Source organism: Dermacentor variabilis, chromosome 7 (genome assembly GCF_050947875.1).
Source record: "Dermacentor variabilis isolate Ectoservices chromosome 7, ASM5094787v1, whole genome shotgun sequence".
Classification (NCBI taxonomy): Eukaryota; Metazoa; Arthropoda; class Arachnida; order Ixodida; family Ixodidae; genus Dermacentor; species Dermacentor variabilis.
The window spans coordinates 65,433,265-65,448,138 of record NC_134574.1 but is presented as its reverse complement, the minus strand read 5'-3'; the positions used below and the strand labels follow the sequence as shown (position 1 = coordinate 65,448,138).

Here is a 14,874-nt window from a genome sequence, read left to right as displayed (position 1 = left end):
TACGTTCCAAGAAAATAACAAGCTCGAAGCAAGCACCTGTAATCAGCAGCGATGGATCATAATGCGTAAGGAACGAAAAATGCAATGGCTCATACCCTCGTACGTAAGCAAGAAATGCAATGACTCCTGCCCGTAAGGCAGAGAGTAGAAGTGCTCAGCAATATGAAGCGAACAATTCATACATTCATTGAAATCAACCCTAGAACAGAAGAACACAGCATATGGTTCAACAAAAACAAAACAAGCTCGAAAGAAGTATTCAAATAACCAATAAAATATTGGATATTCCAGTAAGGAGTTGTAGTGGCAGTTTTGCAACAGCTTCGCTGGACATCCACTTTTGCAGGACCGCGTTGGTGAGCCAATTATTTTGTTTACTCCTAACCAAACAGAAAGCGTCCCTAATTTCAGGACGTACAAAATGAGGCAGGTGGGATAGCGCGAAACACATTTTATTGACTGAAATAATAGTACTAAGCATAACACCGAGCTGAAGGACTGATGGCAGAATTACTAGTATTGCAAATTTGGAGTGGCGCATGTGTTGGTGGACGCCTAGCCAACACATGGATTACGTTTGCATTTCCCTGATTATTTTAGCATGTTTTCAATCTGCACATGCATGAAATTGCCTGTGCATGAAATTTGTGATCTACGGTTGGGAAAGCTATTCAAGACGCGCATGCACCCCCTCTTTCAAGGTAAAAATCTCATAGACGGCATGCACTATTCTTCTACAGAGCCTGTTCTGTACTTACCGTCTGCGCAGTATGCTTTATCAGGTGGGTTATTGACCTACAGTACAAAATACGGATGCACGGTACGTTGGGGTCAGGCCTGGCTTCGAAGTTCTAGATGCGAGTGACTGATAGAAAACGTCCGGGTACCAGAGATACCGTTAGTCGCGTAACAATAAAAAAATGAGGTCGGAGAGAAGCACCGAACATTTAACAGCTGCAAATGAGAGTCAGTGAACAGCTGTGATGCGCCGGGATGCTGTAGGGTAATATTGCCTGACGGCATGTGAAACGTCAGGGCAAGAGCATGACGAGCTTGGCCACTATAACGGTAGGCCGCAAATAGAAGGGGTTGAACGTGCTTTCGTGTTGCGAAAATTGTATTTACCTTGTGCTCACTTTCTTTCAAAGCCATTCTATTACCTCGCTGCTTGTCTAATTTTTTCCTTATTACGACAAACGGCCCCTTTCAAAGAGCTTAGGAAATTATTCTAACAGAGTACCCCATCACCGTGTACTCTGTTACCGTGTTACATACGAACATCTGGAAACCAAATTTTAAGCACTTTATGCAGGACACAATAGGTCACATAACTTGCACAAAACTAACACTAATTTAAGATTGAAAACATGTTAAGAGTGTCGTGTTGACACCAATAAAAAGAAAAGAAAAATACGATATAAAGAAAACGATTCAACAAGTATTTCACACAGCCGATGAAATGTTCTACGTCATAACTTATGGGTGACGTGTGTTGCAAGAAGGGTCTTTCGCGTATTGGGAACGGCTTCGCTTCCGGTTGATGCAAAAAAAGAACTAATAGTAAAAAAGCATCCGCCTACTAGAATAGCACGCAGCCAATCTCCACTTTATGCGGCACGGACGATGCAAATACATTACATATTCATCGTAAACAGTTACGTCTATCACCGCAAGCATATCTACGACATATCAATCGAGGCAGGAAACAACACAGCCGTAAAAAAATTTAGTGAACGATGCACGCTGTGCAACAGCCGGCGACTTTCAGGGGTGGTTTTCGGAATAGCCCCGATGGTCCGAAATAATGTTTTATAACGCGACATTGTCTTGAGACTCTCTTTTACTCAGCATCCAAAGATTGCTTTGGGGAGCAAGAGCATCGCGAGACTGATGTCGTCCACGCGAGGGCCTAGGTACTGGAGCGCCAGCCACATTCTCGATCACAAAGTAAATAACTGTGCGTGCTTTTTGAATAGTGCTGCCACATCGTAAGGAAGGACACTACGGTGAAGTCAGAACTTTACTCCTTAGGCAGGGTTGTAGTGGATAAAGCCTTGAAATTAGGCGCGGAGATAGTTAGTCGCCCGCCACATATTCAATTGCCGTGGTAAGAAAAAAATTTAAATGTGTCATAGTCGGTACCGGAACCTGCGCCATAGCTGGAGCGCACGTTAATCAGTGACGAGCAGTTAACTCGTCCTTTCTTACGTTCCAAAAAGTGAGCCTTGTTTGGTGGTTTATTACTAAATTTTATTGATTGGACAACTATGGGATTAAATACCTGCAATGTAGAAAAATGCTAAAATATATGCTTTGCAAAGATATATACAGGAAAGACGCATGCAGATACTATAGTTTTACAAATGCAAGTGTTACAGAAATTGCACAGATTTTGCTTAAAGTTTTACAATGAAGAAATATGTATAAATAAAAAAACAATACACTGACATCTTCAAAATGTTCCTACCTCAATTGCCTATATCACATGAAGATTTCAAGCTTCGTGCTTGTTGGGAACGCGAGCTACAAAAAAAAATGTCTTCTGCCTAATGGAACCTGTCGCCTTCCAGTAAGTCTCCCAAATGGAGACAAAAGAACACAATCTCGAGTGCTCGAATTAGCGAATAGCCAATATATGCCTTAAAGACAATGTAAATGAGACCTATAACGTTGTGAACATAGGTAGGACACCTTACACAGAACAAGAAATGAAGCCACACGCGGTCGCTGCACATTGGTGGGATAGGACCTAGGTGGGAGCACCTGCGCATGCAGGCAGCCGGGCAGGCAGGCGCCCTGCGCGTGTCTTTATGGACGCTGGTGGTGTTTCGCTTTGTTGCAACGCTCGTGGTGTGCAAGTTCCCCTCCTACAAGTTCTCCATCCTGCAAGTTCTCCCTCCTAGTGCGCATCGGCCCGATGCGTAAGAAAACAACGTACAGTGTACATGTTGCTAACCAGATAATTTGCATCCTGGACGTCTTGCTGGGTGCTTTTTCTATTCATCTGCCATAGTAATGTTTCATACACACAACATGTACGCGCTCCGCGGGGTTGCATTGCCTTGAACGCCCGTGTTCAGCAGGCTGGTCTTGATATGTACGGTCACAAAGTCGGTGAACTACATTATAGGGACCAAAATATCAACAAAGAAGTTTTTGAGACAGTCCACGACGACGTACTGGGGTCCATAGCCACAGTTTCTCACCTGGTTCGCATAGCGTTTCGCGATGTCGCTGGTTGTAGTGCCTTGCTCCTATGCGTGGCTGGCGAAGTATTTGGTATCTTGCCAACTGGCGGGCTTCCTCGGCTCTCTGTAGGAACTAGAATCCGGTGGGTAATCACCGTAATCTATCGGCAGAATAGCATCAAGTGTTGTGGTAACTGCATAGCCGTATACAAGCTTGCATGGTGTGACTCTGGTTGTATCTTATGCTCACCATCCACATACTTAGAGATCATGTCCGCGAGAGTTATATTCAGGCGTTCAGTTAGATTATTGCTTTGAGTATGATAGGCGATAGTTTTCCTTTGGTTAGTGAGTTATCCTCATCAAGCATCGCATAAGATGCACTGTGAAGACCATTCGACGATCAGTAATGACGACGGTCGGAGAGCCATGCCGGAGAACTATGTGGTTTACGACGAACTTGGCAACTTCAGCCACGGTTCCTTGGTGCAAGGAGTCTGTTTCACCGTATCTGGTTAAGTAATCTGTAGCCACCCCAATCCACTTATTTCCCAAGTGAAGATGCAGCGAAGTGTCCAAGAAGGCCCAGTTCAACTTGTTGAAACGGTGCTTTCGGCGAATCTATAGGATGTAGAAGGCCTGCCAATTCCATAGACGGCGATCTCGCCTTTGACATTCGCGGCAAGTCTTCACAAATTGTTGCACTGAAGCTCACAGTTCGGGCCAATAATATTTGAAAGTAATTCTGACATATTCTCAACTCACGCCCAAATGTCTGATGTGGGTTTATCGCGACGTGCTTGTAGAATTTCTTGGCGCATAGTTGTAGGCACTACAAGCAAAAACTTTTCGTGGGTTAGTTTGAAGTTTCTCTTGTGTAGGACATTTCCTCTGAGGCAGAACGCTGGCAGGCCCCTGGAACAATTACGGGGCAATTGGATGTTGAATCCTTGGAGGTGTTTAAGAAGTACTAGTAATTCTTCGTCGGTACGTTGATGTTGCGCGATTTGAATTGTTTCGACAATGCCTAGATCCAGAAAGTCGCCTTCCTCTGTTTGCGCTGCGTCTACTGGTGCACGTGACAAGCAGACGGCATCGGTGTGCTTTTTTCCAGATGTGTATACCACCTTAATTTCATACTCCTCCTTGCATTCGGAGGCTCCATGTTTCTAGTCTTCCAGATGGGTCCTTGAGGTTCACCAGTCAGCAAAGCAAATGGTGATCGCTTACTGCTTTGAGTGCTCTGCCATAAAAATACGGACGAAATATACTTACGCCGAAGGTCACAGCGAAGCATTCTTTTACGGTTGCTGAATAGTTGTTCTCTGCTTTCGTTAAGGTCCGGTTAGCGTAGGCTACAACCTCTTCGCCATTTTCGCACTGTACCAGGATGGCACCGAGGCCGAAATTAATGGCTTCCGTGCGTATTTCTGGGTCAGCTGTATCGTCAAAATGAGCAAGGATTGGAGGGGCTTGCAGTCGTTTTCTTAACTCATTAAACGCGCTTTGTTGCTCGCTTTGCCAGACAAAGGGCACATCTGCTGTTGCAAGTTTTCTTAGAGGCTCTGCAATTTTTGAAAAAAAAAATTTACGAATCGTCTATAGTAAGCGCATAGACACAAAAACGACGTTCTGAATTTTCGCCTGCTGGGCGTCGAGAACTTTGCGGCAGCCGCTGTCTTTTCAGGATATGGACGAAAACCTTAAGCGCTGATCACAAGTCCAAGGAATCGAAGTTCTTCAAATGCGAACTGACGTTTCTCCGGTTCAATTGTTAGGTTCGCCGAAGGAATTGCCTCTAACACTAACCGAAGTCGCTTTATGTGGTGCTCGAACGGTACGAAAAAGGTGACCCCATCATCCATGTATAATGAGCGAGACTGCCATTTTAAACCGGAAAGTACAGTATCCATCATGCGCTGAAACGTTGCCGGCGCTGTACAGAGACCAAATGGGAGAGCTTTAAATTGACAGAGTCCATCCACGGTGACAAATACTGTCTTCTCGCGATCTCACTCTTCCTCTTCAATTTTCCAATAGCCGCTTTTCAGATCGAGGGAGGAGAAAAATTTTCCGCATCTTAGCCGATCTAACGTGTCATCGATTCGTGGTAAGGGCTATACATCCCGCTTAGTCACACTGTTCTATTTGCGGCCGTCTACACAGAGCCGCAGTGTGTTGTCTTTTTCCGTAATAAGCACTACGGGAGATGCCCGCGGACTGTTGCAAGGCTGAATGACGTGACATTTGCGTACGTGGTTCTTGATGTCTCTTTCCTTCGGCGAGACTCGATACGGATGATTTGCAATAGTAGTGCGCCGCACGTTTGAAGAACTAGAGAAACACTAAGCAAAGTCCTGTGTCAGGCTGTGTAACTATTGCTTTTGAAGCACTGAAAGATTCGGATTGAGAGTAATTACCTTGAGGACGTCGCGGGTCCTCGGCACAGCTGCTTGTGCTAGCTCTAGGCTGCCTAATTTTGGTCTTTCAGCAAGCTCATTGAAGAAGGCGATAGCTGTTTCCTTCGCGATGTGTTGATACGCGTTCCCCAAATTCGTGAAGAGGATATCTGCGCACCCATTACGGAGGTGAATGAGTCCTCGTGCTGCACACACGTTCCAATTCAAGAAAAGTTTCGTGTTGCTATCCGCTGTACCTTGGTGCTCGCCGAATGTGTCATTTTTGACGAGAGCTATTACACTGGTGCGTGGCGGTACAGTTACATCGTCATCAACGACTCGCAGTGGAGTGATATATGTTTCTCCTGATCTTTCCTAGGTTATAGCTTGCTCGGTCTAAAATAGTACGCTTGACTTCTTTAAGTAGATAATGGCGCCACTAGTCTTCAGAAAATTTATTTCAAGTATAATATCCCTCGAGCATCGACAAAGCACTACGAAGTCACTAACGTATGTAAATCCTCCTATCTGAACTCCTGCGGTGCATCTGCCGAGAGGCATAATGAAGTACCCAGCTGCTGTCTGTATCTGAGGTCGATTCCACTCCGTCAAATCTTTTTCCGGTTCTTCGCCAGTTCATAGCTGATCACCGAGTAATCCGCCCCCGCATCAATTACCACATTCACCTCGTACCCATCAATATTCAAAGGGAAGTCTGAAGCTATTTTCTCAGTATTGCAGCTTTTTACCTGGAACCCATCGTTGATGTCACCCTGGTAACGCAGAGGAGGATCTTCGCATGTCTGATTGTCAGCGGCCTCGTCTCCACAGGTCGCTCGCTTCAGTTTGCCGAATTTGGGCTAGGCGAACGATGTTTAGCTGGGCTTGAAGAGGTACGTGGGCTGGGCGATCGGTAACGCATAGGGTATGGCGACCGCGGTTGGTCACGGCGAGGTGGGCTGATACTCTGACGCGCGTACATAAATACTCTTCTATGTCCGATGGTCTTTCACAGTTTCGGAGGCATTCATAGGAAATCATGTAAGACCGGCTTGACGGTATGCGCCGAATCGGTACAGATGACCAGCCTCTCCACAGTGAAAACACAAAGGTCTATGGTCGCTGTGATGCCACACGTCGATTTTCCAGGCCTTGCGTCAGCCATATGGGGTGCATTGCGGGCAATTGACACGTAGAAAGTTGGCCTCCCGATATGTGCGCTGTGAACGATCGACACATTGCGAACTATCGGTGCACAGTGAACGGCGGATCGCATGTGCATGTCGGAGTACGTTGGCGTCCATCGTGCTGGTGGTGGATCACACTGTGGTTTCCGTATCGTTTGCTCCACTCCGCGCCTAACGATATCGACGATAGACGGTCTCGGAGGAGCTTCGTGAGAGTGAATCTTGGGTATCTCTTCCCTGACGACATACCTCGCAGTTCCCGCAGTGTGTGCAGTTCCCGCAGTGTGTGCAGATTATTCTCAGTGGACACATAAAAGATATATGCGGACACGCCGCTTAGGTCACGGTTGCATTGCTGGGCTCGCTGCTGAAGCATCACCTCAATCGTTGTTGCTTCTGATCGAAACTCGGCAACGGTGCTTGGCGGATTGCGAATGAGACCACCGAAAAGCTCTTGCTTTACTCCATGCATGAGAAGGCGCACCTTTTTGTCTTGGCTCGTGTTGGGGTCAGCCTGCTTCAAAAGGCGGGACACGTCCTCTATGTACATGGCCAAGCTTTCATTCGGGCGCTGATTCCGTGCCCGAAGAGCAATTTATGCTTCCCGTGTTCGTTACTGCCATACGCAACCAGCAACTGCCGCCGAAACTCTTCCCAAGACGACAGAGAAGCCTCGTGGTTGTCGTACCACGTTCTTGCCGAGTCTTTTAAAGCAAAATACACAGTTTGCAGCTTGCGTTCTTCACTTCATTCGTTCGACCTTGCTACTCTCTCGAAATGGTCCAACCAGTCCCTGGCGCCTTCGAAAAAGCCGCCGTGGAAGGCTTGTGGAGTAACAGGTTGGTTCAGGACCAGTTGTCCCGGTGGAACTTGGCTGGTCATAGTAGCAGCTCAGTTGGTTCCCGTGTCGCGACGAGAAGATGTCCGAATTCTGGCGAATCCCTTCGAAGACGACTGCTGCTCTGTTGGTGCGCTGGCGTCAGTTCCACGGGTTACAATCGCCGCGGTTAAGGACTACGCTCTTTTCGGCTTGTGGGGCTCAGAATCATACTCCGCGCGTCAACCAGAAATTCAGTGACTTTAGTGAACACACTCTTATAAACAATAACTACTTATTAAGTGGCAAACTTGTGCCCAGAGCTTAAGCAGATCACTCCGTCACCTGCGCAGCGAAGGCAGACCAAAAACGTCCTCTGCCGTAAGCCACTGTCCTAGACCATCGTTTGCGGCCTCCCTTGATGAAAGCACACGCGGTCGATTTTCATTGGTGGCGTAGCACCTCGGTGGGAGATTGTGGGCACGCAAGCTGGCAGGCAGGTGAACTATGCATGTCTTAGCAGACGCGGTGCTGTTTCACTTTGTGGCAACGCTTACGGTGTCCAAAGCGATCTGTGTGACCCTTGAATGGACGTTACGTGGCAACATCCGAACGAATGATTGGAAACAAAATAAAATATGAAGCCCATTCTACGCCACCTTAATAAGGTTGCAATACTAAGTCGCAATTAAGTTTGAAATTGTTGATGTTGATAGTGCCAACGTTATTTCCTCTTTGCACTGGTTCTTATATAGCAATGACCAAAAAAACTTACAAATCAAAGACGCACATGTGCTTCTTTGCAGAATACGTTTTCTTAAATGGAAGTGCATAAACACTCAGCAAAGAGTACGGATGGCGTAAATCGTACCACTACCGCTAAAAGCACAGAAAGCAAACAGCTGCTGTTCTTATAGGCAAAGTATCTTTATAAAATAAAATGAAGAGTAGCACATTGCACCATATCAATCGTTCCCTTTGAATGCTGTAAAAGGTGGACATTACTGGATACAAAAGAAGGAATGGAGCAATTGTGAAATTTACAAACTTTCACTGACGACTCTGCAGTTAGTGTTGTACACCAAGCGCGCTATAACGTAAGACTATTCCGAACTTTTTCTATTCCAAATCTCTAACCAGCCCTTCGCGCACTTGGTCAAAAGCTCTTTTAGAGCACCCGTCTTTCACCTTTCTGTCACGCAAAGTCACGAAAACCGCGATAGCTCCCCATCTGATCTTACATGTACATACTGATTATGCATGATCTGACCGAACATAAGAAACATAGTTATTTCTCATCCAACGCCTTTTCGCCATTAGCCCTCAGCTATTCATCAGAAGTTTTGGGGCTGCACCCACTTCACCTGCCTGTCACGCGACGTCACAAAACTGCAAAAACTCATCGCGTCAAAGCGACATGTACGCGTTATAGGTGTATTAATATGCCGAACAAAAGTGGATTTTTTTTCTGAATAGCCGCAGGCTGCCCCGTTCCGAAAGGAACAAAACATGATTGCCGCCGATCGCTCTGGCTCTCGCTACTCGCACCTGCCGGAGAGCATGGGTTTATTTGCGTATAATAAAACTTCTTGGGTTGCTGTGTAATGTTATCGAGCAATTTCGGCACGTTTACGACCTCGTTCTCCCAACTCTTCTTTGCTGACGATCCGTTTTAGCGTCATCCTTGAGCTTCCGTTGCATGAAGCCGTGACTTTGACCAGCCATCGCGAGCTAAGTAAGAAGAAGCGGACCAATCACAGACGACGGCACCTCCCTCTTCATTTCCTTATCAATTTTCAAGGTAGTGGCTCGGCCCCATTGAAACCCCTTCCACATGGCCGTGCTCCTCGCCCCTGATCAGCCCATTAGATAAGACAAGCCGCTCAGTGTACGCAATGTTATTCGTTTTTCAAGCAAACAAAAGGGTCCTGCTATGAACGAAGAGAGCGTTTGATTGGTCTGTTCAGACAACCCTACGGGTGACCGCTCGATGGTTGCGTTGGCGGTTACACAAATTCCACGTCAGGAGATTCGAATAAAAACATATCGGAATAGTTTTACGTTATAGCGCCCCTAGTCCAATTTACGAATGTGTTCGGCTTTGACCATGTATAACTTCTGCGAATGCGTGAGATAAAGTTCCCTTGAGATTACAGCAACGTTCATTGGTCCTCTTCTTTTTCTCCGTTTATATCAGGTCAAAATGCACACAAAAATTTCCAAAGTGACTCACACTTAAAGCCAAGTTTTCTTTGCTGCCTGCGCTTCACAATTGACCATGGCTTCTGCTGTCGTATCGAGTTGCTCATTAACAGTCGTATTTAAGAAAGAAAGCTTACTGATGAATTTTTGTACAAGCCTGCTAGTCTGTTGGTGAGCGGCACTGTGCTCTACGGAAGTAATAAATGAAAAAGAAGAAATGATGAGTAAATATTCTTACTAAGCGATGTTAACGCCTTGAAGCACACACCTTAAGCGAAGCTTTATGTGCCTAATTCACAAGTGTCTGGCGCGTTTCCTCAGTCGGTTTCTCCCCAACTAAATTAGGTGTGTAACACTGCCCTGTCCCTATGCTGGAGAAGGAGTAATAAAGACTAGGCTGATCTCATGGAGACACTGTAGTGCTCGGCCGCATAGGTCACGCCAGCAGGCATGTAATCGCTACGCTTCAAACCCGGTGTGGACGATGAAGGGCTTTACAGTATTTGTTTCACCGTTGCGCGTTAGCTTAGCTTCATGGAAATTCCAACATATGCAATAGATTTCGAAATGTTGTTCTTGTTCGTTATTCGAATTGACGCGCTATCGTTATGTGGTGAACTTTAATTGAGTTTCCATTAGGCGTCTTTGACTAAGACTTCAAATCTCCGGCATTGTATTGTATTTCTTGTAAAATGCGTGCAACGTGGTTCGTTGTTCTGGTTTGCCTGCAATGGCTTATCCACGTGTATTTCTAAGCACTTCATTTTGTTGATAAGTAATAAATGATCCTCCAACGAAGCAATGTCATCGCACAAACCAGGCTTTTTGAAAGTCCTCTGTTCTGCGCTTTGTTGTCTGTGAAGGTTGTTGTCAACAATGTGCATACCTTTATTTTACTGTGTAGTACCACAAATTTATGGTCAATCCTATGGACGCATGCGGAAGGCCGCATTGAACTGCCGCAGAATTGTTTTTTCCGAGGATAATTCTCTGGTCTACTGATTCATTTCATATGCTTTTCACTCGGAAAACGGCAACATAATACACATCAAAGCGCAGCTCCTTACTGGGGCCGTTCTATATTTACTATATCATGTCAAACTTCCAGCGTTGCTTTTTCCAGAGCGTTGCTGAGGCCCACTGGTTGCTTTCCTTGAAGGTGGATCTGCGATATGAATCCGTAGAAATATTATGTTTCAAAACCAGTACCTTGAGGCCATTTCCCCCTATATGATCCGATTTTCAGACGGTTGTGTAGAGGGATGTCAATGTACAGTCGGCTTAAGAAGTTTGCGAGCTGTGAAATTTGGAAAAAAACGTAATTCTGTGCATACTCTTATCGAAGCCAGTACTGCCGCGTAATATACGATGTTCGAATACGCTACAATGAAACTGGAAATTCGGCTACCTTGGAGAAGGCTCAGGTTAGATAAAAGTTTTACTTCTTTCTCCGATCCCGCCGTTCATAAACTTCTACCCGTAAACATCGTAAACACATACCCACTAGAACGCTAGTCTTTCGAATGTCCGTTTGTTCACTGCAAATGCGTATTTCTATATGTGCTATACTTCAATGGCTTTGCTTCGCCCGATAAAGATTTACCAGTTCACTACATTGGTATGGTACGTAAAAGCACAATCTCCCTCCAACGGTGCGACGACGCCAGTGAATCCTAACACTTTACAAGTTATAGAAATTTTACCTACAGCTATGCGTGCATTATCATTGCCAAGAAGAGTGAACATTTGTGCGTAAGAGCTGTCATAACAGCATACATTTATCTGCTTACCTTAGGTATTAAAGTTGCGCACGGTCTTTTTATACAATGTATGAATAATATTCACAAGAAAACGCTAGATTTCAATGAAAGCTTTTTTTGTCTTTACAGTTCATTTAGGTATATAATTTTACGTATTCAAAATTCACCTGCGCACACACAAAAATGCTTCATAGCACTAAAACGAATCTTTATACCGCACCAAAAATTATTTCGCTATACATTCAAAAGCTCTGCATTCAATTACACTATCCATTGTTTCTCCATGGATTTCGAAGCAGCACACTTTTATTTTTTTCAGCATTATGAGACTTATCAGGCAATGCCCGACGTTTTGCCTAGCACATGTGGAACGATACAATACAACATTACAACCACGACTTTATAACGGATGTTGAGGCAGCAACAAAACGCACATGCGCCATGATGAGCACGATGCCCCATACGCAACTACAGCCTGTGCGCATCCGTTGGAATGGCAACAAGTGTGCCAAGCTGAGGCCCTATGCTTACGTTTTCTTTTTTATAAAGTGGTCGCCTGTCATTTGGAAGCCTTATAAGTGAGAAAGTACTATGACTTTAAGGCATGGGTTTGCAGGTGGTCACTTTCCCTCAGCATGTAAAACCCATTAGCACGCAAGCTGTAACCTCATTGCTAGACAGACATGTTAATTAGGTGATCATTCACTGCAGAAACGCACATACAGGTGGACACGAACGTAAAGTACAAACCAGCTAAGCGGGACACTCAACCGGAGACGCAGAACCTATAAGACGCGGATGGAGAACCAACGTTTAACCGACCCCCTCAATAGCTCAGCAACTCGGGGCCAACTCGCATGCCAAATGGCAAAGCCAGTAGTGCCAGTGGACCAAGTTTTCTGGGAGGTGGCGAAGATCAGTGCATAAGGCAGCAAACTGGAAATCAACGTCAGTGAATACATGCTCGTAAATAAAAGCGGGAAGAACACCTCAGCCAGGTATTGAAATGGACCGTACAGGCAGCACCCTGGAGCAAACCAAGATGGTTCGGCGACCTAAGATAAAGCGGAAAGAAGGCACGACTATTCGCCAGTGTAAGCGCCGTGGCTTCTGAAATAAGGTGTGTGAGCTGCAGCAACACGTAGATTCGCTTGAGAACAAAGAAGACCTGATAGTATTACAAGAGATAAACCAACGACCCAGATTCCCTCTTTATGTAGCGTATGTGGGTACGACGGAGGAATAGACGGCGGCATTGGCACGCAATTCTAAGCGGCAACCCAGCACCTGACAGCACAGAGGGGATGCGAATACAGACTCCTTTTCCTACGCGCTCGAGGCATAGTAAACACGGAGAACGTTTTTATACTGAACATCTATTGTAGGACGACCAAGGACGGAATACAAATGGCGGGAGCGATGCAGGATTCAGTGAGCAAGGCAGGCTTTCGGACGGTGCCTGTACTGGGAGATTTCAACACCCCTTGCACCACATGGGGATACCGGTTGTGCTCGAACAGAGGGAGAGAACTAGCACAGTTGATAGAACTGCACAACTTGGCCCAGCTCAATGAGCCCGACAGGCATGAACACAGCCAGGAACACCACGCTGGACCGCTCACTCCTAATGGGGATTGTGGATGCCTCACGGCAAAACGTGGGAACGAATATGCGGTCGGATAACGACATAATCAAGAATAGAATCCGAGGGGCCACCCTCAATGTCAAGATGGCCACAGTGACGATTACCAATTGGGATAAGCTGACAAACAACCAAGACAGAAATTTGAATTGAATTAGGGGATTCTATGTGCCAAAACCACGATCTGATTATGAGGCCCGTCGTAGCGGGGGCTCCGAAAATTTTGGCCACCTGGGGTTGTTTAACGTGAACCTAACTCAAAGTACACGGGAGAAATTAGCAAGAAGATGGACCGGATGGAGAATAAGGGACAGTAACATGATCATCGAGACCTGTGATAATTAGCATGTCGGCATCGTAGAAAAGCATGCAAAAAAGGTCCCCACCACTTGCCCATCCCCCCAGCTAGACGCCATAGTGGTGCACCTGTGGCAAGTGAGAAGCTCACGAACCAAGCGTTGGAAAAGTTAGACACAAGTAGTTGTGCAAGAGGATATGGGAAATGGTGGCATAGTACGCGGAGGGATCAAGTAGAGAAAGCTCGCTCGATATGTGAGACGACCCGCAAGGAACCCTCTCCACTTGCGAAACATGCCGCTCCTCAGGCAGCTCATTGACCCGATGACAAGCAAGAGTGAGGTAAACAGGAGTATGGCGTGGATCTTGGACAATTACGAAGGGAACATGGAGAAATTAATGGTAGACTTGAGAAGGAAATACACCAAGACGCAGAAGAGCAAAGATCGGCCGGACCGTACCTAGGCTTCCCCAATAAGGAATTGGAAAAACTCTTTATGGTCTCGGAGGTAAGAATTTCCACAGGAGAAAGCAACAGGTAGAGCGCTGCAAGGCCCGACACAATCAAGTACAGACTACTGAAGTACTTGAGTGACAGAGCGAGATGAGAGCTTCTCGGCCACTTGAATGAGGTCTGGAGCGGCAAACTGTCAAGCAGCCGAAAGGAGGCATAAGTCAGGTCCATGTCAAAGTCGTAAAAGCCCCCACCCATCGACAATCTGAGACGCCTCTTCCTTATGTCCTACGTGGGCAACGTGATAGAAAAGATGGTGTTAAACAGACGAGAGAGGCACTTGCACGAAACCAGTTAAATGCCGGACACCAAGTTCGGTTTTGAAAGCAGCTGAGCACGCAGGACATGCTCATACATGTCAAAGAAGAGGTCGTGAAAGAGTCTACGAGCAACTTGCTGGGCGTCGTCCTGGCACCTGGCCTCAAGGGGGCGTTTGAGAGCTCCCACTCCAGTATTCTGACCAACTGCCAGCGGGCTGGCTGTGGTGGACAATTCTACAACTACATGTGGGGCTTTCAAACGGGTCGAAAACCGAGAAACAAGGAAGGGGAGGAAGTATCCCCTCTCATCGAGGTGGCAGTAGGGGGACGCGTCAAGGCTTCGTCAACTCACCCCTGTGGCTTAGCATGGCCCTCCTGAGCCTACCCAAGGCGCTGGAAGCGAGTGAAGGCTGGGGAATGCACTCTAAGCTGACGACATCTTGCTCTGGACGACAAGGGTAGGATCCCCTGAATGGATGCAAGGCACGCTACAGACGGCGGCGGTAGTGTTCGACAGTTATACCAACGAATGCGGCGTGAGAGCCTCGCCTCAAAAATCGGAACGGGCGATAGCACGGCAGAGGCCACCGAAAAAATTCAAGGAAAAC

At 46.4% G+C, this 14,874-nt stretch overlaps 1 protein-coding gene across 1 annotated transcript in view; it reads right to left on the bottom strand.

The window, feature by feature from the left end:
- The window catches only part of LOC142588675 (putative phospholipase B-like 2), a 141,270-nt gene extending 127,066 nt beyond the window's left edge, over window positions 1–14,204 (bottom strand). The window contains exon 1 of the mRNA XM_075700497.1: window positions 13,954–14,204. Within this exon, the coding sequence (XP_075556612.1) occupies window positions 13,954–14,204 (251 nt within the window). The remainder of the gene's footprint in view (window positions 1–13,953) is intronic.
- Between the last annotated feature and the right edge of the window lie 670 nt (window positions 14,205–14,874).